Below are 27,342 nucleotides of genomic sequence, written 5' to 3'. Positions count from 1 at the left end.
ACAGTAATGATTTATAATAATCTGTTCTGTCTTAATGGGACAGATAACTGTTCAATGTTTAGGGCATTCCCATTTCATTACAATAATGGGAATTTGTCATTTTCAGTGCAGTGGAGTTATCCTAAGCAGCACCTCCTACCCCATTATTTTACATTAAAAAATTAAAAATGAATGGTTTGGTGGCCTTTATCACTATTAGTTTTATCTACCCTGAAAAACCCCTACCACAGCGTCTGACACAGTGGTAATGAGCCATTAAACAAAAATAATTATTTTTTAAATCCTACTTTTCAGATCTTTTTGTATGTGAATCCATACACAATATATATACATATTGGTCACATAGCAGAAGTGCCTAGAATATATTTTCCTTTGTGTTGATACAATCTTTCCCTTGCCTTTGTGTGTGTGTGTGTGTATTTATTGTCTTTTTTCCAGCTCCTCCAAAGATTATTGGATGACCGCAAGTCTACTGTGGAGGTAATCAAGCGAGAAGGAGAAAAAATTGCTGCCACGGCAGAACCTGCAGATAAAGTGAAGATTCTGAAACAACTGAGCCTCTTGGACAGTAGATGGGAGGCATTGCTTAATAAAGCTGAAACAAGGTAACTTAGATACTACTTCCAGTCTTTAGGAAGAGGAGCACTGGCTTTAGTACTGATATTTTGTATTTTGGTAATACATTTTCTGTTATTTTCCTATGTTTAACATGTATGTGAACATAGATAGCACAGGCTGGGGTGCCTCTCTCCTCCTTCCTCTAATGGTTGTGTCTTGTAGTCACCAGACATATCCTGACTCTTTAAGAAAAACATTTCTCTCAGGGGTAATGTCTTCATTTGTTAATTACATAGTTATTGCCTGCCTTCTATGTATTAGGCATAGAACTGGCCTTGGTTTACAGGAATGAGCTGTGTCCTCGGGGTGCTGTCTAGAGCAATTGAAAAGTAATGACAAATGTGATGTTTCAAAGCAAAAATACAGGGTTCTGGGGGAGCGTTTAATAGGAAGAGCCTAGTCTTGGGGCAGGGAAGTGAGAGCTAAGCTATCTATTGAAGGAGGAGTACGAGTTAGCTAGGAAACTAGGCAGCGGGAAGGGTGCTGTAAACATATCTGAAGGCAGGAAGCCTAGAGCAGGGCTTTTGCACTCCATGTTTCCTTATTACACTTCTGTGTCCTCTCCATTGACCAGTTTTGAGGAATAGCGGCACTGCAGTACAGTCACATAGATGTGTTGGGTCGAAAATAGATGAACCACTGAACAGAATGGGTGTTTCCATAAATTCCTACCTCCTTTGGAGCTAAGTGGTGAAAATAAAAATTTGGCTAACCTTGAACTATGAAATAAAATTAATTATAGGTCTAGGATCATTGAATAAGGTACTCCTAAGGAGGTTAAAATTTCATGTTGCCATTTAATATGTGTCAATAGATTACCTCCTCCCTGTAATGCCCCAGGCCCTTGTGCCCTGGCTCCCGTGGGAGATACCCTCTACATTTTTTCCTAAAATAAATGTGTTCAATAAATAATATCTTATTGTCATTATTATTGTTGATATTGTTGTTTTAACATTACTGTTGTTATTATTATGACTATTATTATTTTAGGCATTATAACCTGGTTACTTAAGACTTCTATGGGATTCAGGCATTCAAGGTTGTTCTGTTGTTCAACTATACTTTTATTTAATAGAACTATTTTAACATGTTCTTTAAATGTGACAGATTTAAGTTTTAACCCTAGAAGTTTCCTGCAAAAAATGTTTAGAACAGAATTCGGGAGCATGTATTTCACACATTCTTTATTCCTAAAGTACCTTTATCTTGGCACATTGTAGGAATCGTCAGTTGGAAGGTATCTCGGTGGTAGCACAGCAGTTTCACGAAACCTTAGAACCACTGAATGAGTGGCTTACAAGCGTAGAAAAGAGGCTGGCGAATTGTGAGCCCATAGGAACCCAAGCGTCTAAACTTGAGGAACAAATTGCGCAGCACAAAGTAAGATACCCATTGCACATTAGTAAGATTCAGTTCTCCATTTCCTTCATTGTTTTATGCCATAAATTTGAGTTATGTATTATTGTTGTGTGAATTTAATACACATAATTGTGAATTAAATCCATTTCAAGTATTATTTTTTCATTCTCTTTATGTTTTCATTTTTATTTGTCCATTTTATTTGTTTCTCTTTTTGTAAACTCTGTTTAGGCCTTAGAAGATGACATCATCAATCACAATAAACATTTACACCAGGCTGTTAGCATTGGCCAATCCTTAAAGGTTCTGAGCTCCAGGGAGGATAAAGATATGGTGCAGAATAAATTAGACTCCTCTCAAGTGTGGTACATTGATATTCAAGAGAAAAGTCACAGCAGGTCTGAGCTTCTCCAGCAGGCCCTGTGTAATGCTAAGATTTTTGGGGAAGATGAAGTGGAGCTGATGAATTGGCTGAATGAAGTGCATGGCAAACTGAGCACGCTCTCAGTCCAGGATTACAGCACTGAGGGCCTGTGGGAGCAGCAGTCTGAACTTCGGGTATTTTATTTTATTTTATTTTATTTCACTTTATTTTCATTTCAGTTATCGTTAGTTTCTGAGTCTTCCTTACTTCTGTATTATTTTGTGTTCGTTATGATTTAGATGTATTGCTATACTCAAGATTTGGCCTTTGTGAACAGGTTACTTTAATAAAAGTTGCTTTAAAGAAGAGATTGAATGTATCCAATAGCTGGGTTTTTCACTTTCCATTTGTTATTTATTGTTGTATACAATAACCAGTATTCCAGTATCTCCACATAGCTCACCTTCTAGGGCCCTAAGTATTTTCTGAAAAGAGAGGGCTGTCAGTTTTGGTAGATGAACCTGGGATATGGGCCACAGTGATGGAAAGAGAGGAGGGTAAACATGGGAACAATAACAAGCATTTAAAAATATGGTGTTTACTCTATCTCTGTAAAACCCAATTAAAGTCCTCTAATATTGACTAATGCTAATACTTATTCAATTTTTTTTCCCCCCACATAAAAATGGTACCTGCATTTTAGGTTCTGCAAGAGGACATACTACTCAGAAAACAAAATGTAGATCAGGCATTACTAAATGGTTTAGAACTACTTAAACAAACAACAGGTGAGATATCTTTCAAATTAAATATCACAAAGTCAACATTTTGCTTTGCTTTCGAAATATTTTAAGAATGGGGAAAAAGGTTAACTTTATAATTTGGGGGTCATTCCAAAACTTTATTCTAGAGAATGTTTTGAAGACAAACCAAGGGTGAGTGGGACTGTGATCTCACTTTTTTCTCATGATCTCACTTGAATGTTTAATGAAAGTTGTGTGTATTACTCATAACACAAAGCACTGGGGCACAGGAGATGTTCAGAGAAGCTCACGGTGGAGTTACATTGCTTTTCCACTTGTGGGAGGCAGTTGTTCTAGTTGAGCACATGAGCTGTAGACAATTTTTTCAATTTTTTCAGTCTTAAGGTAGACTGCATTCTGTGACACATACTGTGGCTAAACCCAGGCTTCAAGTTTCCGTGCTTAAACTTGCTAAGGAAACAGATGCAAACTAATGTGTTTTATTTTTTATTTATTGATGAGAGACACGGGGGAGAGAGAGAGAGAAACATCGATTTGTTGTTCAATTTATTTATGCATTCATTGGTTGATTCTTGTATGTGCCTTGAGCAGGGATCAGACCTACAAGCTTGGTACATCAGGATGATGCTCTAACCAATGGAGCTACCTGGCCAGGGCATCCTATTCACTCCCCCCAACCCCCACCCCTGCAACCCAGACAATGTCATCAGTGTATAATAATATCTGAAGAAACCCTTCCTCCTTCCCTCTCCCCTTCTTTCCTTTCATGAGCTATAACATGCCTTTGAAATTTTAGGTGATGAAGTTTTAATAATTCAAGATAAATTGGAAGCCATTAAAGCAAGGTACAAAGACATTACTAAATTGAGCGCGGATGTAGCCAAGACTCTGGAACAGGCCCTGCAGCTTGCAAGCCGGCTGCACTCCACACATGAAGAGCTCTGCACCTGGCTGGACAAAGTGGAGGTGGAATTGCTTTCATATGAAACGCAGGTTCTGAAGGGAGAAGCTGCAAGCCAAGCACAAGCGCGACAAAAAGTATGCTCTGATTTATGTGTTTTGGATCCATTTGTTATCTTTTGAGGAGTGTTATTCACACAGGACTGAAATGATATCTTTCTTGTGTCATTACTAATATGCTGAAGGATGCCTTGGTGGGCGGGAACCCAACAGAAATTGGCAGTAGTTCAACTGTTTAAACATTTAGGAAAGCAGAGATGAAAATAGTGTATTATAATTTGTTTTCAGAATCTTATAGTTTATTACACAAGAGAGAGAATGATGAAAACAGAAAAAAATAAAGGAAAAGGATCATTGTTTCCAGAGATACACATAATTTGGTTAGAATAACAATATTTTGATGAGACAGATGCATAACACGAGGTGGCTTTTAAAGTCATGTTGCAAATGTGGTCTTCTACCATGCTAATCATTTTTCTTTTCAGAGGTATCAGCCTGTTTTTATCATCCCTGAAGTATGGTCATATGTGGGGGAAAGGGAGTCGGTGAGGTCAGTCAGTCTTGCTGAGCTGTAATGATTCAGCTGGGATGATTTCAAGCCAGTGTGTCCTCATTTTGAGGGTCACTTGATTCTGGCATGGATTTTCTTCTTTATTTTACTTTTCTGGTACCTGCTTACTTAGAGGTTACCAGAAAGCAAAAAGTGATCCATGATAACTTGCTTGCTTTTGTTTCCCAATTTTTAAACATAGACAATCTCAAAGATAAAACCTTGCCATGATGACAAATGAATTGTTCTTCAAAACTTTTCAGGAAACCCTGTCCTTTTTGTTTTAAATAACAAAGGTTTATAGAACTTAGCTGAGACTAAGGTGGCCAATGCATACATTCTTGGCCTGCAAAGGACTTTAGCCCCAGGTACAGTTAAAGGAAAAGCCTATTCAAACATGGGAGCATTACACACAGTTTTGTTATGTTTTCTTAATTCTCTTTCCAGGAGCTGAAAAAGGAAGCTAAGAACAGCAAAGCCTTATTGGATTCCCTTAATGAAGTGAGCACTGCTTTGCTGGAACTGGTACCCTGGCGGGCGAGGGAAGGACTTGAAAAGATGGTGGCTGAGGACAATGAACGCTACCGACTGGTGAGCGACACCATCACTCAGAAGGTGGAGGAGATTGACGCTGCCATTCTGAGATCACAGCAGGTAGGGGCCAGTGGTTTGTTGTCTAGGCAATAAATTTCCTCCCTTGTTCCTCCCAGAGCCTTTACCTGAACAAAGGTTTCTGTTAATAGTGTTTCCATTCATTTGTTCTGCTTTTAAAATGAAAGGAGGACTTTGAAAAGAATATGGGTTCCTCTGATATCTGGGTGCCCAGGCAAGGCTGGTCTGTACATTGTTAACAGCCATCTGCCTCATTATTTCCCAGACTCATCCTTACCAAGTCAGCCACTGGGAAGAACAGTCCTGATTTCCAAACAAAACGCTTTTTGTGTGTGTGTGTGTGTGTATATATATATATATATATATATATATATATATATATATATATATGCATATTGCTGATGTTAATTTTATGCATCGGCCAGGTTTAATCTGCATGTGAGTAAATATTTTGAGTTATCATGTAAGTCAGTATTAACCATTCATTTACATGCAGCTATGGCAAAGAGAGGCTATATTTCTAAAAAGAAAACTGTTGTGTTGGTAGAGTTTTTTTCTGAAGATGACCGAAAATGGGGAAATGGTGGTTTCTGACCTGTCTGTGACTCACTCGGAGTTGTTGTTCCAGAGAGTTTTATGGGCACCCAGCTCTTAGTCATAGCTCCCTCAGAAAATTGCGGGCAATGAGGGGGGTCCTGGAAAGAGAAGTTTATAATATATGTTTTGATTAACTTTTATTGAAATCTCTGAATATTTACATTGAGTCATCAGACTCTTACTGCAGACTTTCTGTGATGGGGTTAGTGGGGTGCTACAGTGTACTTCAGAGCAGAGCTTGCGAAGGTATATGACTAAGCTTTCACTAGTACAAGCCAAAAGCAAGAAACACAAATCAAGCAGATTGCGGGGGAGCATCCAAAATTAATTTTCTAAGATTGCCATAAAAGTGTTATTTTTATAGTTCTGAAGCATAATGCCTCCTCACTGCTCATTTCAGTGCTCTGGAATCACAAAAGCTGATGAAATACAGTGATTGCAGAAGGCCCGCCTAAGAAATTTTTGTGAGGGAGGGCATTCATGCCTGAGGAATGTATTTTCATGACTGTTTTAAAAGTTGAAGGAATTTGTATGCCTCATTGTTGTAAGAAAATAAGTGTGTTACTTTGTGAAGTTTGTTCAAATATTTGAAAATACTGACATTTTTTTCACCAACATTTATTCTAACATTTTTAAATTGGCCCTGGAGACTTCTATAAATAGCAAGACAAATATTCTGTACTCTTGGGAGTAGTGAACTATGGTTGGTTAGTTCAGTGAAGCAAGGCAGTAATAAGGGCAAGGTGACAGGTTGAGTTCATATTGGTTAGTAAGCTCTAAGATGCACCAAGGTCATTAAATGTAGCCCAGTTCTGTTCAAGGCTTTACAGTGTTTTCCAAAGTTAAAAATAATAACAACCAGGTCAGCATATGTCTTCTAGAACCCAAAGTATGTATCCCTTAGAAAAATAACAATTACTTTTTTTCCTGATAAAATCCTTCCTTATAGAAAAATTTAAGATTTTCTGAAAATACAGAAAAGCTCATGGAAGAAAGAATGCATAAGCAATGTGCTCTCTATCCTTTCAGCCTTCCTTTTGAGAGAGAGAATATGTATAATAGAAGTATTTTAGTACCAGTAGGTCCTACAGCTAATGTTAGTGCCACTAATACCTTCTGGTTGTTCATCTGTATTTATTCTGTACTTATATGTGCATTCCTTTGAAATGCCTGCAAGTCTGGCCAGTGAAATACCTCTAGTAATAAAGAAAACCAATAAAATGTACTTAAGTTGTCAAAAAAAGAAAAGAAAGGAAGAAAAAAGAAAACCTCCAGTAAGGCTAAACAGAGACACGATTTAGAGCTGGGAATAGCACGTGCAATGTGTGCTGAAGTGATTTGCTGTTGGTCGCACAGCTAGTGTGTGGTGGAGCTGCAGCCCCAATTTCATCCAGACATCATGTTACCACACTAGAGTGCCTCCTTATAAATTAGCTAGGGGGAGGGGGCAGGAAATCCTGAGGGTGACCCATTTATTTCCTAACCTCCTTCATTAATCTGAAGGAAGGTGCCACTATTGCTGCAAAATGGAAGTACGCAATGGTGGTATTTCCAGTTCATAAGGGCTGTGAGACACGAGAGTGCAGCACCCAAAGGGTCATGAAAGATTACTCACTCTCAAGGCAAGTTTAAGAAGAAATTGGTACCTATCTTTCTGATCTGGCAGACAGTTTAGTTTTACAGTCAAAAGAGTAGTTTCTAAATTCATAATTTTCGGATTTATAAAGGAGCTAATATACCACTGAAATTACTTTACAGCCTTGCCCACTTAGCGATGTCTGGAATTGGGACCAGAGTACAATTTGATATTGAACTGTTTGTTTTCTTTTACTCAATGACAATACATCGTAAAATATAAAAGGAACCATGAAAAAGAAAAAAAAAAAAAGAACAAACCTTCAGACCTTCAAAATATGTTAGCCACATATTTTGTAACTACCTGTTTTTTGTTGTATAAACAAATCATCTACCATTTTGTCTTTTGCATATGAAACATGGACATGATCTGACTACAGTCCATCTTTTTAGACATATCTTTAGACACACACACTTTGTTTTTTTAAGTATATTTTATTGATTATGCTATTACAGTTGTCCCAACTTTTCCCCCTTTGTCCCCCTCCCCTTGACACTCCCCTTCCCTCCAGCAACACCCCTCTTAGTTCATGTCCATGGGTTGTGTGTTTAAGGTTTTTGGCTTCTACCTTTCTTATACTGCTCTTAACACCCCTCTGTCTATTTTGTTCCTACCAATTATGCTTCTTAATCCCTGCACCATTTCCCCATTTCTCCCACTTCCCCCTCCCAGCTGATAACCCTCCAAATGACCCCAATAACTATGATTTTGTTCCTGTTCTGGTTGTTTGCCTAGTTTGTTTTTGTTTTTATTTTTTAGATTGAGTTGTTGATAGTTGTGAGTTTGTTGTCATTTTAATGTTCATATTTTTGATCTTCTTCTTTTTATTAAATAAGACCCTTTAACTTTTCATGTAATAATGGCTTGATGATGATGAACTCCTTTAAGCTTTACCTTGTCTGGGCAGCACTTTACCTGCCCGTCCATTCTAAATGATAGCTTTGCTGGAGAGAGTAACCTTGGTTATAGGTCCTTGCTTTTCATCACTTTGAATACTTCTTGCCAGCCCCTTCTTGCCTGCAAAGTTTCTTTTAGAAATCAGCTGATAGTCTTATGGGAACTCCTCTGTAGGAAACTCTCTGCTTTTTTCTTGCTGCTTTTAAGATTCTCTCTTTATCTTGAACCTTTGGCATTTTAATTATGATGTGTCTTGGTGTTGTCCTCTTTGGGTCTAGCTTGTTTGGAATTCTCTGTGCTTCCTGGACCTATATGTCTATTTCCTTTGCCATATTAGGGAAGTTTTCCTTCATTTTGTTTTCAAATAAATTTTCAATTTCTTGTTCTTCCTGTTTTCCTTCTGGCACCCCTGTGATTCAGATATTGGTATATTTAATGTCATCCCAGAGTTTCCTAAACCTCTCCCTGTTTTTTTTTTTTGTTTGTTTGTTTGTTTTTTTGCATTCTTGTTTCTTCTTTCTGTTCTGGTTGAATGTTAATTTCTTTCTTTTGTTCTTAATCATTGATTTGAATCCTGGCCTCTTTCCCTTCACTGTTTGTTCCCTGTATATTTTTTTTTATTTCACTTTGTGAAACCTTCATTTTTTCCTTCAATTTTTTTGCCATACTCTATGAGTTCTTTGAGCATCCTTATCACCAGTGGTTTGAACTCTGCATCTGATAGGTTGGCTATCTGTATTTTGTTTGGTTCTTTTTCTGGGGTTTTGTTCTGTTTTTTCATTTGGGCCATATTTCTTTGTTTCCTCCATTTGGCAGCCTCCCTGAGTTTGTTTCTGTGTATTAGGTAGAGCTGCTTTTACTCCCCGTCTTAGTATCATGGCCTATGTAGCAAAGGCACCTGTAAATTGCGTGGGGCAGAGCCTCAGGTAATTGCCAGGGTGGGGCCATCTGCTTCATGGCTTTGTGGCTCTATTTGTGGTGTGGAGCTTGGCGAGGGGACAATGCCGCTGCCTAGCTTCTGGTGATTTGCCAGGCACTCACCCTGTTTCCACTCACTTCACACACTTCCTGTATCCAATTGGCACCCTTCCAGTTGCTGCCTTGGAGTTTGCATATGTTCCAAGACCATGCAAGCCCTTTAAGCATTGAAAATCCAGCAGTTTATTCTGGAGCCCCAACCTCTACTGGTTTACATCCAGAGGTAATGAGGGTTTATCTTCCCGCTGCTGGATCCCTGGGTTATGTGGTTGGGCCTGGGGCTTAAATTGCTCACTCCCAGGGTATCCCTCCAATTTTTATCCACCACAGATGAATGTGGGACCATCCATTCTGCCACCACCACCACTTGTCTGAGCCACACTGCCTCTCCACCCTGTCTCCATGTGTCCACCCCTCCTACCCATCTGGATGAATGTGTCTTCTTTAAATCCTTGGTTGTTGGATTTCCACATAGCTCGATTTTCTGACAGTTCTAGTTGTTATATGTTTTTGAGGTTTGGTTGTAATTCTTTCTATGGTTGTGCGAAGAGGCGAAGCATGTCTACCCATGCCTCCATCTTGACTGGAAATCTAGGCACATACACTTTGTTTTATCCCAGATCCCTACCTCCAAAATAATCACATATGTGCCTTGAACATGACATGATAATTTTTAAGTTTATAGAGTAACCTGGTTAAATTAAACTATCTTTGAATACCTATTTTCCAAGCAAATTTCTCTTAATTAAAATATTTCATCATTTACCCATGTTAAGGTTGTTTATATGCAGATCTACTGCCTTTATAATGTCATAACCTGCTTTGGGTATTTAACAAATGCGTTGGGACATTCTGAACTGTCATGCCACTATCACAGAGTGTACTGGTTTTCAAATATTGACATGAAAGATGACCAGGAAAACATTGAAAAGAATTCAAGTTGGAATACAGAAGGGAGCATAGAGATGTTTTTAAATTTGCATTTACTTTGTAACTACCCTGTATAAGTTTAGTTGTTTAAATTGTTCTGATTTGGCATGGTTAGATTTTCCATGTTAATCCTATATGACAATAGCAGTTTTGAAAAGATGTGCCATTAAATTGTGAAATCATAGGTCCAAGAGCTCTATGAGATTTGTGTGATGTCTGTCGCTATTTGCGTAATGATTGAACAGCCTCAGTTATGGGCAAATGACTGAGGACTGCATGTATACATTCAGTGCTACCCATCAACAAGTCCCCAAATCTGACTTGACAGATTTGCAGGCATTGATATTCTGAAGAGGATATTCTTTTTAAAAAAGAATTTGCTCATTCATTACTTTTAGGAAAAATTGGAGGAGAACAAGGCAGCTTAGTAAATAGTAGGGTGAGTTTTATAAAAAAACAAAACAGAAAAAGACAGCTACCTCTTTCTAACATCGATTGCCATTATCTGAATTAGAAACGGTACATATTTTTTTGCATGTTATAACTACACAAAGTAACATATATTTGCTGCTTTCTTTGTTGAATTGCAAACTGAACCAAATGAGCCATGTGGAAATTGAGAAAGGCACTTTTGTTTAAGAGATGTACAAACTTGTAGCCTGACTTCTGACCACTTCCATTGTTTAAACCTCGGAGAAGTTCGTAGTCTTTTGCCTTTTACAAATGTGCAGTTGTCGGAAGTTGCTAAAATGTGGCCATCTCTCTGGGACTGAAAATCCCAGGCCCTCCTTGGGAGTCCTAATTGCCTGGTTTATTTTAGCAGGCCATCGTAACCCTGATATAAAGGCACATGTGTTGGTGATTTGGGTGCAATTAAAATAAACGCTTCATTCCAGCATTAGGAATCAGCCTTGGAGAAAAATAACACCTGTTTGTTTCTTTTAACGAGCTAGAAGAAAACCTCCCCCACGGAAGTTAGATTTGTTTAGACTCTCCAGGTGTTGGGGGTGGGAAAATATGGTCTGTGTTATTAATAATATGAAGCAAAATGGAAGGAAGTGCTAATGAAAAGAAAGTGATAAGATCCTCACCATGGGGAGGGAGTAAAAGGATTTCCTTGAGGTTAAGGTTTCTTATCACTCTCTTTCTCAAACCTCCATTTTCCACTCAAAAGAAACTTTCTAGATAAGTATGAAAGCAATTTGTCAGAGATGGAAGAAATGTTTAAACATTAAGTTGAAACCTACCATTTATTAACTGTTGTAGTATTGGAGCCATTTTTGGTGAAATCACATGACTATTTCTAGTTTCTGGAGCCAAAGAGCAAGGGATAAAACATGGCAGCTAAGCCTGCAGCCTCCAGGGTTCAAATCAGATGATCTCGGTTCAAATCTCAGATCCGATCTTTTTTACTAGCTGGGTAATCTCTGGTAACTCAGTTAATTTCTCTCTGCCTAAGTTTTTTCAATTGTAAATGGAGTTAATGGTGATACCCACATTATATGATTGTTATCAGGATTAAAAGAGATATTACATGTTAAGCACTTAGTGTGTTCAGTAGAAGCCTGGCTGTTATTGTTTCAGAGAGTATTTTTCAGGAATATTTAGAGATAGCCCATTAAAATGTCTATCTCTAACTTGTAGAAAATTGTGAAACGCTAGTTCAACTATAATAGAAGGTACAGTAGCTAAAGTTGATGACTAGAGTCCACTGATGATATTATTAAAATATTTCCCAGGATGCAGTTATGGATATTAAGATGATCTATAATTCGTTTGAAGTCAATTTCTACTACTTGCATGAGCTGTAGACAAATTTATTGAAATTTGTCTAGTAATATTGCTCTTGTGTTGCTCATATTTAAAATAAGCAGTTTTTTATGGTTCATTAGAAATACATGTTAGTAGTCATTTAAAAGTCATAGACCTAAATAAAATGCCTTGATTTACTGTAAATTGCTTAATGTAGACTCCGTGGCTGTCCCATTTGTTGCTAAATAATAAATATTTGTCAATTTAATAAAAAATTTAAAAGACAGAAGGGAAATTTCTGCTGGAAGTCTTGTTTTCTTTCAGCAGAGCAAATATTTGCCTGGTTAAAGAAACAATGTTTGACTTTCAGCTTTCCATTTTGGCAACTTAGATGGTATCATTATACTGTTTTTCATTGGTTACTTTGTTTTAAGGGAGGAAGATGTAGTATTAATCTAATAAGAACAGTAACAGCCTGACTTTCTTCATTATGAATGTCATATAATAAAATACTAAAGATAGCTTGAACACAAACAAGAGAGTTGGTGAGTCACTTTATTTACTCAGGAGTTAGCAGAGGAAAAAAAGAATCATTACTGTTAAATTTTATTCAGATGCCTTGCAGTCATGTAAAAAGACCTTGACTGTTCTCAGTTTTGTGCTCTTTAAGTGAATTATATAATGAAGTTCTACCTTTAAGTTTCATTGTATACGTCTTTAAAGCTAATCATGCATAGAAGACTCTTAAACTTAAAAAAAAAAAAACTTTTATTGACTTTATTGCAGTGAAGTTGGTTAATAAAATGATACAGGTTTCAGATATGCAATTCTGTAAAAATATCATCTGTGTATCGTATTGTATGTCCACCACCCAGAGTCAAGTCTCCTTCCATCACCATTTGTCCCCACTCTACCCTCTTCTATCTCCCCCTCCCCCTTTCCCTCTGATAATCACCATACTGTTGTCTGTGTCTGTGAGTTGTTGTTTTTTTTTTCTCTCTTAATCCCTTCACCTTTTTTATCCAGCCCTGCAATGTGCCTTTCCTTTGACAGTTGTTGATCTATTCTCTGTATCTGTGGGTCTGTTTCTATTATGTTTGTCTATTTTGTCCTTTAGATTCCACATATGAATGAAATCATATGGTATTTGTCTTTTTCTGACTGGCTTATTTATTTCACTTAGCATAATACATCTGTTTTCTAACCATGGTATCTAGTAATCTATGCACAGAAGAATCTTCTACTTGTTTTTAATGAAGATTTTTTCTTCTGCATCTGAAGCTGCTGAATTAATTGATGATTTTTTTTTGTTTCACTCCATCCTCTCATGATTCTGTGTAATGTTGCATAATGCCTTAAGAGTATGAATTATTATTTTTTCAGTCTAGTTTCTGATCTCTACCCTCCTTACCCCTTACCTATTTATTCCCCTACCCCTATCTGGACTGCCAGGTTCTCTTGAAAAATTAGGAGGTCTGGCAGTACTGGATTTGAATGCTCCCAATGTCCATTCCCTGCTACATCTTCCAAATGAAGACATTGTTAGTTACCATTTATTATTGGTGCTTGTGGTGTCAGTTACCCACTTCACTCATTTATGAGTAAGTGCTGGGCCCTGGAAGGCATTGGGGTTTATCTGATGCAAGGTATTGAAAATGCTCATGCTCTCCGACTTGGTAGTCAACGTCTAGGAATCTACCCTAAGGAACTAATTAGAGATGCCAGTGGAGATTTATATGCAAGGATATTCATTACAGAGTTGCTGATATAATAACAAAAAAATGCAGAGAACCTAAATGAAAATATCCAAGTGTGCTAGAATACAATGGTGTTATTTAAAAATCACACTTAAAAGAATATGACATGGGAAATGTTTATAATAAGTGGAAAAGCAGGATATGAAACTCTTTATATAGTATTATCCCAGACCTTTATAAATCTTTCTCAACTCCTGGAAGAAAGTTCACTAAAGTACCAATGGTATTAACTCCAGTTTTTAATTTTCTTCTGTACATTTTTCTGTACTTTATGAATTTCTACCATGAATTACTATTATGATCAGGAAAGTAAAATCTCTTGAAATATTTAAGAATGCTCTTGAGTATGTTTTTTGATATCATTAAATGGGACGTAAAAAATTGTACAGTAGTCACTTGAGGGTATACTCTGCATACATAGAAACATTTTGTCCATGCATGTATAATACGAGATAATAAATAAATGAAAATGTTTCCTTCTTTTTGCTAGAAACCGTGTACTCTGAGAGCAGAATACCTGCATGTCGTATGGGTTAAAGTAATTAGGAAATGTTTGAAAGACATTATGCACTGTTGACTTTTATTGCTGTTCAATTTTGATAGGACTCCTTAGGAGAAAATTCTTAGGACTACCAAATAAAGGTAGCAGTGTTTGGTGTCATAAAATTGTTAATGTCCTAAACATTGTGGAATCAACATGTTTGAAGAGCTTGTGTTTAATTACTCTATGAAAGTTCTCCTTTCTTTATAACTTCAGTCATTATCATGAACTATTTCAGGATGCCATGAAGAGATAAGCTCAGACTTTCCATTTGTGTAATAAGTATGTTTAAAAGAAATGTAGATAGGTATTTTTCTGGCACAAGTTACAGAAACTTGCTGACCTAATTATTTATCTTTTGTTTAGTTTGACCAAGCAGCTGATGCTGAGTTATCCTGGATTACTGAAACAGAAAAGAAATTGATGTCTCTGGGTGACATCAGGCTTGAGCAAGACCAGACCACTGCTCAGCTACAGGTTCAAAAGGTGAAGGACATTTCCAATTGTATCTAAATTATTTGCTAGCCTAGAAAATGTGCTGGTGTAGTTTACTTTGGAAGAACCCACTAGTATAACTTGCTGTTTTCAACTGCTTTGCCTAATTGTTTTCATTTTATTCATACACTCTCTTTTTTTAAAAAAAATCTTTATTTTTGTATAAAACAGACATTCACCATGGAAATTTTGAGACACAAAGATATTATTGATGAACTTATTAAATCTGGACATAAAATCATGAGCACGTGCAGTGAAGAGGAAAAGCGACCAATGAAGGTATAATCTTGTCTGTGTGACTGGTAGTGACACTCTTGAATAAAGGCATGTGTTGTGCTTTCAGTCCTGGGAAAGCATTTTCCTTTATCCACAGCTGCCATTTAAAAAGCTAAATCATTAGTTGCAAATAAGGCATTTTTCAAGCTTCCAGGATAGCAGTGAAAGGAATCACCCTGGGGACAATCTTTTTTAATATACAGTAAAGCTACTAAACTTTGAGCCCTTTAGTAACTGGTACACATTAAGCTTTCAATTAACGTTAGCTGTATTATTGCCATTATTATCAGTATAAATTGTTATTATATATGTCAACTATTGTATACATACTCCAGAAACATTTTGGCCTTTTGAGCTGAAAGAAAAACCAAAATATGTGGTTCTCTCTAATGCTGAAATTCATTCTTTATGAAGTTACTGTAAGCTGTATAGGAAAAAAATGAGCTGAGTAATTAAGGAAGCATCTAGTTTATGTTGTTTTAATGGTTCTTTAAATTGATGAATCACCAGCCACATTAAAATGTTTAGTTCAATTCATATTCCGACATCTGCACAGCCTAAAGAAATTAATACTTCTAGTAGGAAAATATTCCATGGCAAAAACAAAATTAGACAAATATCTATGCCCAAGTCACATTTTAAAGAGTATGCATTGCTTTTAAGGTATAACATAGAGTAATCCTGTGCACACTATATGAGTATCTTGATACTTTTTCTTTTATTTATCCTCTACATTGGCAATTTACTTGTTTATAATATAATCTTTTCTTTATTAATTTTGTAAAGATTCTGACATGAAAAGCACAGGTTATCATGATATAATTTCTTTTTCATTCCATGGTTTATTAAATTACTTTCATGCTTTATCTTCTGCTGTTAGTTTATAATGTGAATCTATACCATAATCTAGATCACTGTGGCTACCCCATAAAATCAGTGGATAGCGTATTATTCTACATTAATTCTAATATATGTAATTGATTTTGCTGACTAGCAGTTCCTCTTACAATTTCATTAGTAAAAGGTAGTCTTTTTTTTTTTTTTGAGAAAGTAATGTAAATGCTTCTAGACTCAGGAGACTTGTTTTCCAACCTAGAAGACATTGTAAGAATGGCTGGAGAATTTTGCTTATTATGTTTGGAAAGCTCATTGACTTACTCTTAAAAATTTGAGGACTTGTTTGTTTATATTTTGATATTTTTCAGTTGATATGTTTTTTGAGAAGTCATTAAATTCCATGATTTTTTATTATTGTGTAGAATTCCATTTCGTGAATATAGCATAATTTATTAGCGTGATCTCCAGTTCTAGTACTTTTAAGATGTTCCACATTTTTGTTCTTTTTTACATACATATATATGTATATATACACATGAGGGGGCACCCCCAAACAACCGGAACTATCTTCTGGAGGGTTGGTCCCTTGTAGTACAGGCTTCCCCCTCTAGGTGAGTGTTCTAGGAGCCCATCTGCATCAGTGTACCAGCTGGTGTTGTTGTGAGAGGCTGTGTTCAGCTTCAGTGAATTTGTTTTTTGAAGACTCTATCAGCACATTTGCCCATTTCATGAAAGGTGATTTATGAGCACATCTGCTCACACCTTGCTGAATGTTCAGCAGTTTTTGACCAAAACTGGCATTACTCACTGTCCCATCTTCCTTATTTGACCAATCTTGCCCCAAGCAACTATTTTTTTGTTTGTTTGTTTCTCTGGATGAAAAAAGTCATCAAAGGGAAACATTTTGCTGATGTGGAAGAGATGAAACAAAAAATGGTAGAAGCACTAAAAGGCATTAAAATCGATGAGTTCAAAAACTATTTTGAGTAGTGGGAAAAACATCTCTATAGGTGTATTGCATCAAATAGAGAGTATTTTGAAGGCAACTGAAGTTTAAACATGTAAGAATAAATACACAATTTTTGATGAATAAATTCCATTTCTGGAGGTGGGTTCATACACACATACAAGTTTTTAAAATTGTGGTAAGAACATATTATTAGTGTATAGTGGACTCTTACTCAGTCTTAAGAAGGAAGGAAATCCTGCCACATGCTACAACATGGATGAACATGGAGAGCCATTCTTTAATTTAAAATGAACTTTCTTATACATAGATAGTTAAAATATAATTGCTTTTATTGATTTATTCGTTTGACATACATTACCGAGTGTCTACTCAGCACCAGGAGTATAGTATTGGACCAAACGTTCTTGAATACATGTGCTACTTGGCTTGCTTCACCAGTTAAACACTTTTCATCATCTTAATTTCTAGAAAAAACTGGACAAGGTATTAAAGAGCTATGACACCATCTGCCAGATAAACTCAGAGAGATATCTACAGCTAGAAAGGGCACAGTCCCTGGTTAACCAGTTCTGGGAAACATATGAAGAACTTTGGCCATGGCTGACAGAAACACAAAGAATCATCGCTCAGCTTCCTGCCCCAGCCCTGGAGTATGAAACTCTAAGACAACAACAGGAAGAACATCGGGTAAGCTCAGCGTCGAAAAGAATCTTGTATTCCCCACTAAAAAGAGAATCTTAATTTTTAAAAAAATAATATAGTTAGACACCCTTGATGTAGTTAGGATATTTTAGCAATATCATGTTCTGGTCTGTATCATTTTTTAAACTCATAGTTGCTTATCTGTTATCCAGGTTTATAGTGTGAAGACTCATGTGGGAAGACCATGTTGTGTATATTATTATTATATCATACCTTTTATAGGATAGTATGTATAGACTGGGTACAAAAACAATTTCCATTTACAATGTTAGAGAAATACATTTTTGAATTACTTGTAATTTGTGTATATTGATTGCTTTTAATTTACACATATGACCATTTTTATACTTTATATGTAGTGGTGAGAACAATTTAGAATGTAAGCAAAGAGTAGAAATACATAGAAGTGACATCTCACAGACACCATTGAGCTTGGAGGTATTGTGCAATATAACAAATATGTCAAAATATCAATGTCATGAAAGCTAACTCCATGAAAGGAAGAAATGCTGAAGTATGAAGACAAATTATTTCCACTTTTTTTCACCTTAAGGACATGGACTTTTTTTTGAAGTTGTCTGCTTCTGTAAGCATACAGGAGTAAATTAGAGAGCATATTTGCATCTACAAGTGTTAACATGTTTAAAATATATATAAAATGATATTATGAAGCCCTCATTCCAGCGGTCACTTAAATGTTGACATAACTTAAAATTTTGCAAAAGTTTGAGTGAAAGAGAGTACAAGACTGTCAGAAAAAAAATCTGAAGTTCTTACTATTTATATACTGGTGAACCTAGTTGTTCTCCCAGATCTGTGCAAGATGTACTCTGAGACTAATTGGGTGTGTGTGTGTAAGTTTAACTCAAGAGTATGTTACATCATTGTTTGAAGTATCTGACATACTTATTAAACTTGTTTGTTTATTTTTTTAATGTATTGACATTGAAGAATATCTCTTACTGAAGTATTTATTTAGAAGAGGTTTTTAGAGAACACTATATAAATGAAAATTCTGTGGAGTTCTATCTAAATCATTCAGCAGGAGAAAGACTTACAAACTATGTAAAATTCAATAGAATTTTAGTGTAAAGGTTTATTTGTGGCAGAAATCCTGATGCCTACCTATTGGATGGTTTTTAATATAAAATCATTCATGGATTTTTTTACGTTGAGGTGAAATTTGATTAGCTTTGTTACTAACATAAAATCAATTATTATTATTATTGAACTGAAAATTTCCAAATTCAGATAACATTTTTACATGATTTTTTAGCTTTCAAAACAAATTTATGATTTTCTATATAAAGGTAACTACAGTACTTTGTAGCCAATTCTTCAAATTGTTTAAACTAAATTGTTCAAATAAATTGTTCAGAATATTTGCTTGCTTCAAGAGTGGCTCTCCTTCTGTAGCTTCTCAATATCCTCTTCAGCTATATATGGAAATACCTTCTAATTCATTCTAGCCAGGAATAAAAAATGGCTCCAAGAACCATGTTACCAAACGGTAGATATACTGAAGTTACATTAGGTTTCTCCAGCATGACAGGACTCTTATGATAGTATGATGCCAGGAATCATTTTGTTACTACTGAAGCAAAAGACATCTACTGGGCCTTTTATCCACGTACACACATATACCCAGGTAGGCACCTAAGAGGTGTTCTCTTGTCTATTATGAAATGGACTTACAAAGGCTCATCTCACTACTTCCCAAGCAACGTTGTCTCATAGTAGTGCTACACAGATGAGATCTACTTAGACACTAGGCAACTCAAGAACTCAGATCTCTTGCCCTCGCTGGGTATCTCAGTTGGTTAGAGTGTCGTCCTGCCACGTGAAGGTTGTAGGTTCAATCCCTCAGGGCACATATAAGAATCAACCAATGAATGCATAATTAAGCAAAACAACAAATTGACTTTTCTCTTTCCCTTTCTCTTTTTAAAAAAGTAATAAATTTTTAAAAATTAAAAAAAGAACTTCTAGAGCTCTCATTTTATATTGTGAGCTTGTTTTACAAACATACCTTATAGAATATTAGAACCAAAATATGTATAACACATTTCTTTTCCATGAGATTGTATGTTGGCCAGTATTACCATCGCCATCTCTATTCTGTAAAGCAGCATGAAGATATGTCTACTAATATAAAATAAAAATAAGAAAATCACAGCCTGGACCACCCAGGAGCCAGACTGCAGACATGACCCTCCCACATTCTTATGTGCAGCATGTTATGTTAGACTCCCTCCTTTTTAAAAAAATTGAATTTGTAGTTAGTTAGCTCTTTTCCAAAAGAACTTTGAGACCACCTTCAGAAAAACTTTATCTATAATATATTACATGGGAGATTGTTCATGATCTAATAAAGTGATTTTCTCAATAATTTTTGAAATGATTTCTCAACTGATTTTATTGGGCACTTTCAATAAAAATGATATGTGGCCATCCTGATCAATGAAAAAAATAAAATATTTGCAGGAAAAGATGGGTAGCTTTTCTCTAGATTGTCTTCCCTGAATGTAATTTCTCTTAGAGAAGCTTTTATTTGGGCAAGATAGCAACCAGTTTGGAGAATACCTTCTGGTGAGGACAAGGAACTGCTGAGTAGAGAACCAAATGAATAACATGGAACAAATGGAACACTCCTGAACGATTCATGGAGGCCGGCCTCAGAAACCTGCAGGCAATGACTGAGCTTTCCCCTGAGAGTGGTTTTGGATTTGGCCCATGAAATACTGTTCACTGGGGGCCCTGGATTCCATGGAGTATAGATATTGAAGATTTATTAATCTCCCTAGAAAGAATGGGTCTTCACTTGGATTTTGCACTCACTCAATGTATTCATATGTTACATGTTTTTCTTTAAATACACCTTACAAATAATGCTCAGTATACAGCTGTGTATTTGATAGGTTGATTACCCTTGCAGTCTTTAACATTTTAAAATCAGTACAAATAATTCCTTCATATGTATATGTGTATATATCACATATATATAGAGAGAGAGAGACTAGATTAATACATACATATACATATAGTGTAATATATACATGCATTTTGATATTGGTTTATATATAGTTACAATGCCTCGTGGGCTTATATCACTTAATGTAGCTTTATGCATAGTTTTTTTTTCAGTCAGCATTGTGGCTATTTTCTACTGAAGTTATTTCCCCTTCTTCTCTCCCTTCCTTCTTTTCTTTCTTTTTTCCTTTTTATTTTCTTTTAAATAGTTTTGAATATATCATAATTATGTGTAAAGGGACACCAAGAATTATGGCTTGGTCTCTGCAGGTTGGGGACATATAGTAAGTTAAGAATCCTTTTAGTAACATGACCCTTGGCTAATACTCTTGTCAGAATATATGATGGTACAAAATGCATAATGACTTGAGGGTTGGTTTTTCACTTAACCAACATTTTGCATGTACCCTTAAAGGGACTTGGACATGACTAAACTGTTGCTTAACCTTTGTGTCAGGGGCATCTCTGTCTGGCTGAGTTGTATGAACCATCACATATTAAGTGCCCTGTGAGGGTGGGTGGGTTGTTCAGAGTTTTGCCAGCTGGATGCCTTGGGGTTGCCAGCAGCTATAATATGGAGTGGTGACCCTGAGATACTGAGAAGCTGTTTGGTTTGTTATAGCAACTGCGAGAGTTGATAGCTGAACACAAGCCTCATATAGATAAGATGAACAAGACCGGGCCGCAATTATTGGAATTGAGCCCAGAGGAAGGCTTTTCTATCCAAGAGAAGTATGTGGCAGCTGACACCCTTTACAGTCAAATTAAAGAAGATGTCAAAAAGCGAGCTGTGGCACTGGATGAAGCCGTTTCTCAGTCTACTCAGGTAATCATTTGCCCTGGAAATAGGATTCGGTTCTTCCGAACAGCAGAGCATGGAAAGATTTTCCTGGACCTCCTGATTAAATTTCAACTAAAATTATTTCACTACATTATCTTTGAGTATTGATCTTTGTTGCTCAGAAGTGATAGTTCCTTTAGTCCAGTCCTAATATTTCTCTGCCTGCTTATAGGTGAAATAAACAATAATTTTCAATGACTTGAGAAACATATAGTTATCACATTCTCCAAATATTTAAATAAGAGTCCATTCAGAATAGAATTCAGTATTTGCCATAGTGAGAGATAAAAGAAAGTGTTATTATCATTATGAATAAAACACTCCCAAGGAGTCAATAAGAAAGAATGAATAACAGGCTGAGTAAGAAAGGAAAAATATAAAGTTGGAAAATGACTTTTTTTTTCATTTTTGAAGGTAACTTTTTTAAGAGGATATCTTTTTTTAAATTACCTGGAAGTTTTCCATTTTCAAGGTTTGGTTTTTATTATTAGATATACTGACATTAGAATGGTCCATTTTCTGTAATCCCAAGTGAGAGGTGATTCCTTTAATATTGAGGATAGTGTAGAATCTATGAATTATTTTCAAGAAGCATTCCTATCTTTGGATGGATATGTCAACAAAAGGACTAAGATTTAGCCCTTGATTGTGACAATAAATAGATGGTTTATTTTTCATTTAAATTTTCACACTTGGTATCAGAGAACTTTTCTCACTGAGTGATCCTTTTATTTTACTGCTAGTTCCATGACAAGATAGACCAGATTCTTGAGAGCCTGGATCGTGTCGCAGAGCGCTTGAGGCAGCCACCCTCTATCTCTGCCGAGGTGGAGAAGATCAAGGAGCAAATCAGCGAAAACAAGAACGTGTCAGTAGACATGGAGAAGCTACAGCCGTTGTATGAAACTCTTAAACAGAGGGGAGAGGAAATGATTGCTCGGTCTGGGGGCACTGATAAAGACATTTCTGCCAAAGGTAATAATTTCAGGATAAGGAAACAATTGAACCGTACTTTTAAAACAATTGTAAATGTTCGTGCTGTTCACTCACAGTTCAATTGCATATCAGGGTGCCAGATTTTAGAAAAGGTATTAAAAATACGACATGTTTGTGATTAAAGGGCTGTGTACATTAATCCCTTGTTAATGTCTTCCTGTGTTTGTAAAATAATGGGTTAAATACAAAGTGTGGCATTATACAAAAACCATGCATTATCTGGAGATTTTAAACCAGTCGGTTAAAGCATAACACCACTAAGACTAAATCTAAGGATTTTCCCTCTTTACTAACTATATTGCCTTACCTAATGGGTACTCTATCCCATAGTCACAGAAATGGCAACCATAACTACAACCAGCCATTCTTAAAGAAATGAGTTGGGGGGTGTCAAAAGAAAAATAAGTGAATAGGTTAGTGGAAATTCATGTTAATAATAGTCCAAAAACAAGCCCAGAATACGTATCCAATGGTGTTATATTCCTGGGACTGAACAGACATCTTTACTCTTGATTTGGAGAACATAAAGAATATACTTGGGTAGTTATTTCACTTTCCTTGGGGTTAAGGCCAGCCTTGGTGAACTTGAAACTTGATGGACTTAGGTCTACTGTGAGCTCACTTGCCTTTGAGCATACACTTTCATCAGGAAGAGCCTTGGTTCAGGAGGAGCTGGACATCCTCAGATCATACATTTGTTTGGAATGGACCGCTGGGCCCAGTGATACCCTCTGGACTGGGATCAACCAAAATTTGGTCCAATTTCAGATACCATATTAAATCACTGGGTCTGCTGCATGGGCAACAGCAGACCCTCCATATCACCCTGCCCAGGCTCTGTAGCTTCAGCTTCACTGGAGAGGACACTCCAGCGTCATCGCAAGATGTCGATTCAACACGGGAGGAGACAGACACCGTGTCACTCCCGAGTCGGACTGCACAGCCATTTTCGGCGGTGCAGATAGACTCTTAAGAAGCTACACCATCGTCTCTCGAGACGGATGGCTGCCGACGACGATTAAATCACTATTTCTGCATGAACCAAAATGTTCTGCTTTATTGCTTAATGGGGCTAACATACTGCCTTTTTGACATTGTTTTGCCCCCACAGCTGTCCAGGATAAGCTTGACCAAATGGTTTTTGTTTGGGAGAGCATACACACGCTGGTGGAAGAAAGGGAAGCCAAACTTCTGGACGTGATGGAATTAGCAGAAAAGTTCTGGTGTGATCACATGTCATTGGTAGTTACCACGAAAGATACTCAAGATTTCATCCGGGATCTGGAGGATCCTGGAATTGATCCCTCAGTAGTAAAACAACAGCAGGAGGCAGCAGAGGTGAGCAGAATATCCCATTTAAAGTGAAGATAAGTTGTAGTACAATGTGGATTCCTTTGGTAAATATTCAGAATTACTCTATTAAAATTTATATTTTGTTCTGAAAGTGGAATGCATAGTGATCTAGAAGGAAATGAACACACCCATACATGTCACTTAGAGAGTGTGTATTTTAAGATTACTCTCCGTCGCTACTGCTTTTGCCTAATGTCGGGGCCTCATTATCTTTCTTGGTTTCTAATGTCTCTTTCCTTGCCAGGCCTCTAACCTTGCTACCAGTCATTTCTCTAAATCTACCCTCATTGTGTTGCTGCTTGAAACCTCACAGAGGCATTCACTGCCTTCTACACGAAGTCCGAACTCCCTAGAACAGGGTATCGGCCTTTACATCCCAGCTAGCCCCTTTACCAAGCTCCCTCTCTACTGGCACACAACGTGGCTTTCCCCAAAACTGCTGCGCTCTTTCTAGCATCTGGATATTTGCACATTTTAATTTTTCACCTTTGAGCATCTTCCTTACCACTCTACTGGTAAATCCCACTCACACTCCAAGGTTCAGTTGGATAGTTACCCTCTGTGTAAAATCTTCTCTTGTATACATAGCAGAGTTAGCCTGTGTTCCCATAATATTTCCTCATGCAAAGGACTCTGTGCATAGTATGACTTATCATTGATTATAACTTTGTCTTTCTTAATGAACTCAAAGCCCCATGAGCAGAATAGTCATATGTCTATTTTTCTTTGTATTCTCAATATCTAGTTTAGGACTATGTAGTTTCATGCTTGGTAAAGGCTTCTTGAATTAATAAATATGTTTAACCAAAAAGAGAATAGCAAAGGTAGAATACTGCATTTCTGTCACAGTTTTTGCTTGTTTGATAGGGTAAAAACATAAATCCAGAACTAGGTTATCCTAAATCTATTAAACAAACACATTATTTTGTGTGAGGTCTTTGAACTCATGTTTTACTTATATCTATTTTATATATGTATTGTCAAACAAGTCAGTTTGAAAAACAATATCTTTCTGTGCTTTTTAGTATTGTGTTTGTACTTAAAAAAACTTGTTCTAATATTTGTTACATAGAATTATTTCCTAAATATTATCCTTTTAATAAGCATTTGACATTTGTTACTCAGACACAGAATGCTCTTTTTCTTTAAAATATTCTTACACTATCATTTCTCATTGAAAAGATTTATTGCAGAAACTTAGAAAACAGAAAGAAAACAAAAATTGATCATAATTCCACCTCCTCGAAATAACTACCATTAATGTTGTGTGCATCTTTTTAGTTTTAGTGTAGTTTTGCTTAAAACTCTAAGGCTGCCTCTCCTTTCTCTAGGCCATAAGAGAAGAAATAGATGGACTACAGGAAGAGCTGGATATCGTTATTAACCTTGGTTCTGAACTCATCGCTGCATGTGGGGAACCTGATAAACCCATTGTCAAGAAGAGTATAGATGAGGTAACTAGCACATTTTCTGCTCTTGTCAGAATACTCTTTTTAAAGATTTTGTTAAATAAAGCATGTCTGATAGAAGTAGTTGAAAACTTAGGACAATAAAAGAGTTTTAATGTTTATTTTGTAGTTAAATTCAGCATGGGATTCTCTAAATAAAGCCTGGAAAGATCGGGTAGAGAGACTTGAGGAGGCGATGCAGGCTGCCGTTCAGTACCAGGATGGGCTGCAGGTAAGGGGACTAGGGACTGCAGTGTGTCTGCTGGGAGAGGGTGTCCTGCCACTGATGTCCGCACACTGACGCATCGGCATCACCTCAGGCCTGTAAAGGTGCGTGCAGTTTCCTCGCCTGCTTCAATTCACGTCTGCCCTTAGGAGATATTCCTGACACTTGAGATGCGTGTAAATTTATATACACATTTAAATATATTGTTATGCACACATTCAATGAAATATCTTTTGAAAAGAAGTATTTTAATTTTTTTAAGAGAAATATTCCCACACAAGTATTTTTCATAAATGGCTTAGTACCAGACCCTGACATGGAACTGAATCTGAGCTCTGTTCTGAAGTTGAGTGGAGGAAGATGAAAGGAGTAAATGCGATCTAAAAATATCTCTAAATATAGCTAAAGTCAGAAGTAAAGAAATTTGATCTGAAGCCAATGTTCCCCATGAACTCAAATAGATTTCTAGTTTATTAGGTCATAATCTGTTTTCTTCTTTTTCATATATATAATTCCTTTTAAAAATTGTTTTCCACATCTCTCCATGGTTCTCATTCAGTTCATTAGCCATTTTAAGCATTTCTTTAATTAAAAAAAAAATGTCTTGTCAGTTGAGGCCAGCTCTGGGCTATTTCTTGCCCTACCTTCCTTAACTTTATTCCTTTTTCTAATGTTAAGGCTGGCAAGAGTTTAATCTTTTATCCCTCTTACCTTATGGAAAAAGCCTAAGTAGTTCCATAACACCAAGTGAATATTATTTTTAAAGCTTAGATGAGAACATCTTTTCCTTTTTATTATGCCACTCCATTTCTATATTTGTAAAAGTAAATATCATAAGCCAGGCCTTATGCCAGCTGAAAAGCATTTTGAACTTTGGAAATAGATGAAAAAATTCACTACAAATAAGACCTTATTAAATATAACTTTCCTGCTCTGTACCCTTCCTCTTTTAACCCAAGTGATAAATTATTGGTTAGATATCAGTGGCCAGTAACTAATGAAGCTCCAGTACTCGGTCTGTGAGGCCAAGTCATGATTTTCCCATACTTTGATAAGTCCTTGAGTCATGCCCTCCTTCCTGGGTAGAGATGGCACTGTCACCACTTGTAGCCATTTGACCTCAGGAGCTATTAACCATACAAGGCCACAGGCTAGACACCATGATTTATACAGTCTCATTACCGCTGCTGCAGAAACAAGGCCCATCCTCAGTTAGTAGCATCGTCTGTGGGAATGAAGGGCCACTTGACCTGTTAAATAGCTGGGTCTAGCTATAGCTAGAGCCCAAAAACTCTAGACGTTCCAGAGTTTCCAAGGTTGGTTGTAAAGTAAAATAAATTTTATTTCCCAAGTTGCTGCTTAAGTTCTTAGGATTTATTAATTACAACTTTAAAATATCAGATATTTTCCATAAATGCCCCCTCCCCCCACTATATGGTCTTGCAACTTCACTAAAGTGCAAAATAATTTTTTCTCTATGGTACCTGAAATAAAATGTGAGTTGGGCCTTTTTAGGATGTTTATATTACCTAAAAAATAACAAGGAAAATAGGATATTTTGAAGTCTATGTTGCAATTCAGAATAATAGTCTTAATGTTAATCATTATATGTGCAGGATTTTAATACTAATCTAAATGATATGTAGGGATTTGGTTGAGCCAAATATTTTCCTCAGTCCAAACAATAAACTTCTTGATTGTTTGAATAAGCACGTGGGTTTGAATCTTTTTCTTTCAATATATTTACACAATCTGCTTTTAGAGGAATGTAAGAGAGCATAGAGAATTTTATTGTGATTGAATTATAAAACTTTTTTTCAAATGAGCATTTTCTTTAAGTTATTAATATTCCA

General features: G+C 36.4%; 1 protein-coding gene across 9 annotated transcripts in view; it reads left to right on the top strand.

Annotated features, from left to right (window-relative positions):
* DST (dystonin) overlaps window positions 1-27,342 on the top strand; it is a 435,492-nt gene that overhangs the window by 364,765 nt on the left and 43,385 nt on the right. For 7 of the 9 annotated variants that reach the window (XM_090282621.1, XM_090282619.1, XM_090282618.1 and 4 more), the window contains 14 exons: window positions 439-605; window positions 1,839-1,998; window positions 2,209-2,535; window positions 3,045-3,129; window positions 3,902-4,143; window positions 5,063-5,269; window positions 14,682-14,801; window positions 14,982-15,089; window positions 17,362-17,580; window positions 21,248-21,451; window positions 22,210-22,441; window positions 23,574-23,800; window positions 25,147-25,269; window positions 25,394-25,495. In XM_090282621.1, coding sequence (XP_090138747.1) covers window positions 439-605; window positions 1,839-1,998; window positions 2,209-2,535; window positions 3,045-3,129; window positions 3,902-4,143; window positions 5,063-5,269; window positions 14,682-14,801; window positions 14,982-15,089; window positions 17,362-17,580; window positions 21,248-21,451; window positions 22,210-22,441; window positions 23,574-23,800; window positions 25,147-25,269; window positions 25,394-25,495 — 2,523 coding nt within the window. The remainder of the gene's footprint in view (window positions 1-438; window positions 606-1,838; window positions 1,999-2,208; window positions 2,536-3,044; window positions 3,130-3,901; window positions 4,144-5,062; window positions 5,270-14,681; window positions 14,802-14,981; window positions 15,090-17,361; window positions 17,581-21,247; window positions 21,452-22,209; window positions 22,442-23,573; window positions 23,801-25,146; window positions 25,270-25,393; window positions 25,496-27,342) is intronic. The other 2 variants (XM_090282620.1, XM_090282624.1) reach the window with 1 other exon arrangement.

This window comes from Furipterus horrens, unplaced genomic scaffold (genome assembly GCF_987537825.1).
Source record: "Furipterus horrens unplaced genomic scaffold, mFurHor1.1.pri manual_scaffold_6, whole genome shotgun sequence".
Classification (NCBI taxonomy): Eukaryota; Metazoa; Chordata; class Mammalia; order Chiroptera; family Furipteridae; genus Furipterus; species Furipterus horrens.
The sequence above is the reverse complement of the archived record's forward strand: the minus strand, read 5'-3'. Positions and strand labels throughout refer to the sequence as shown.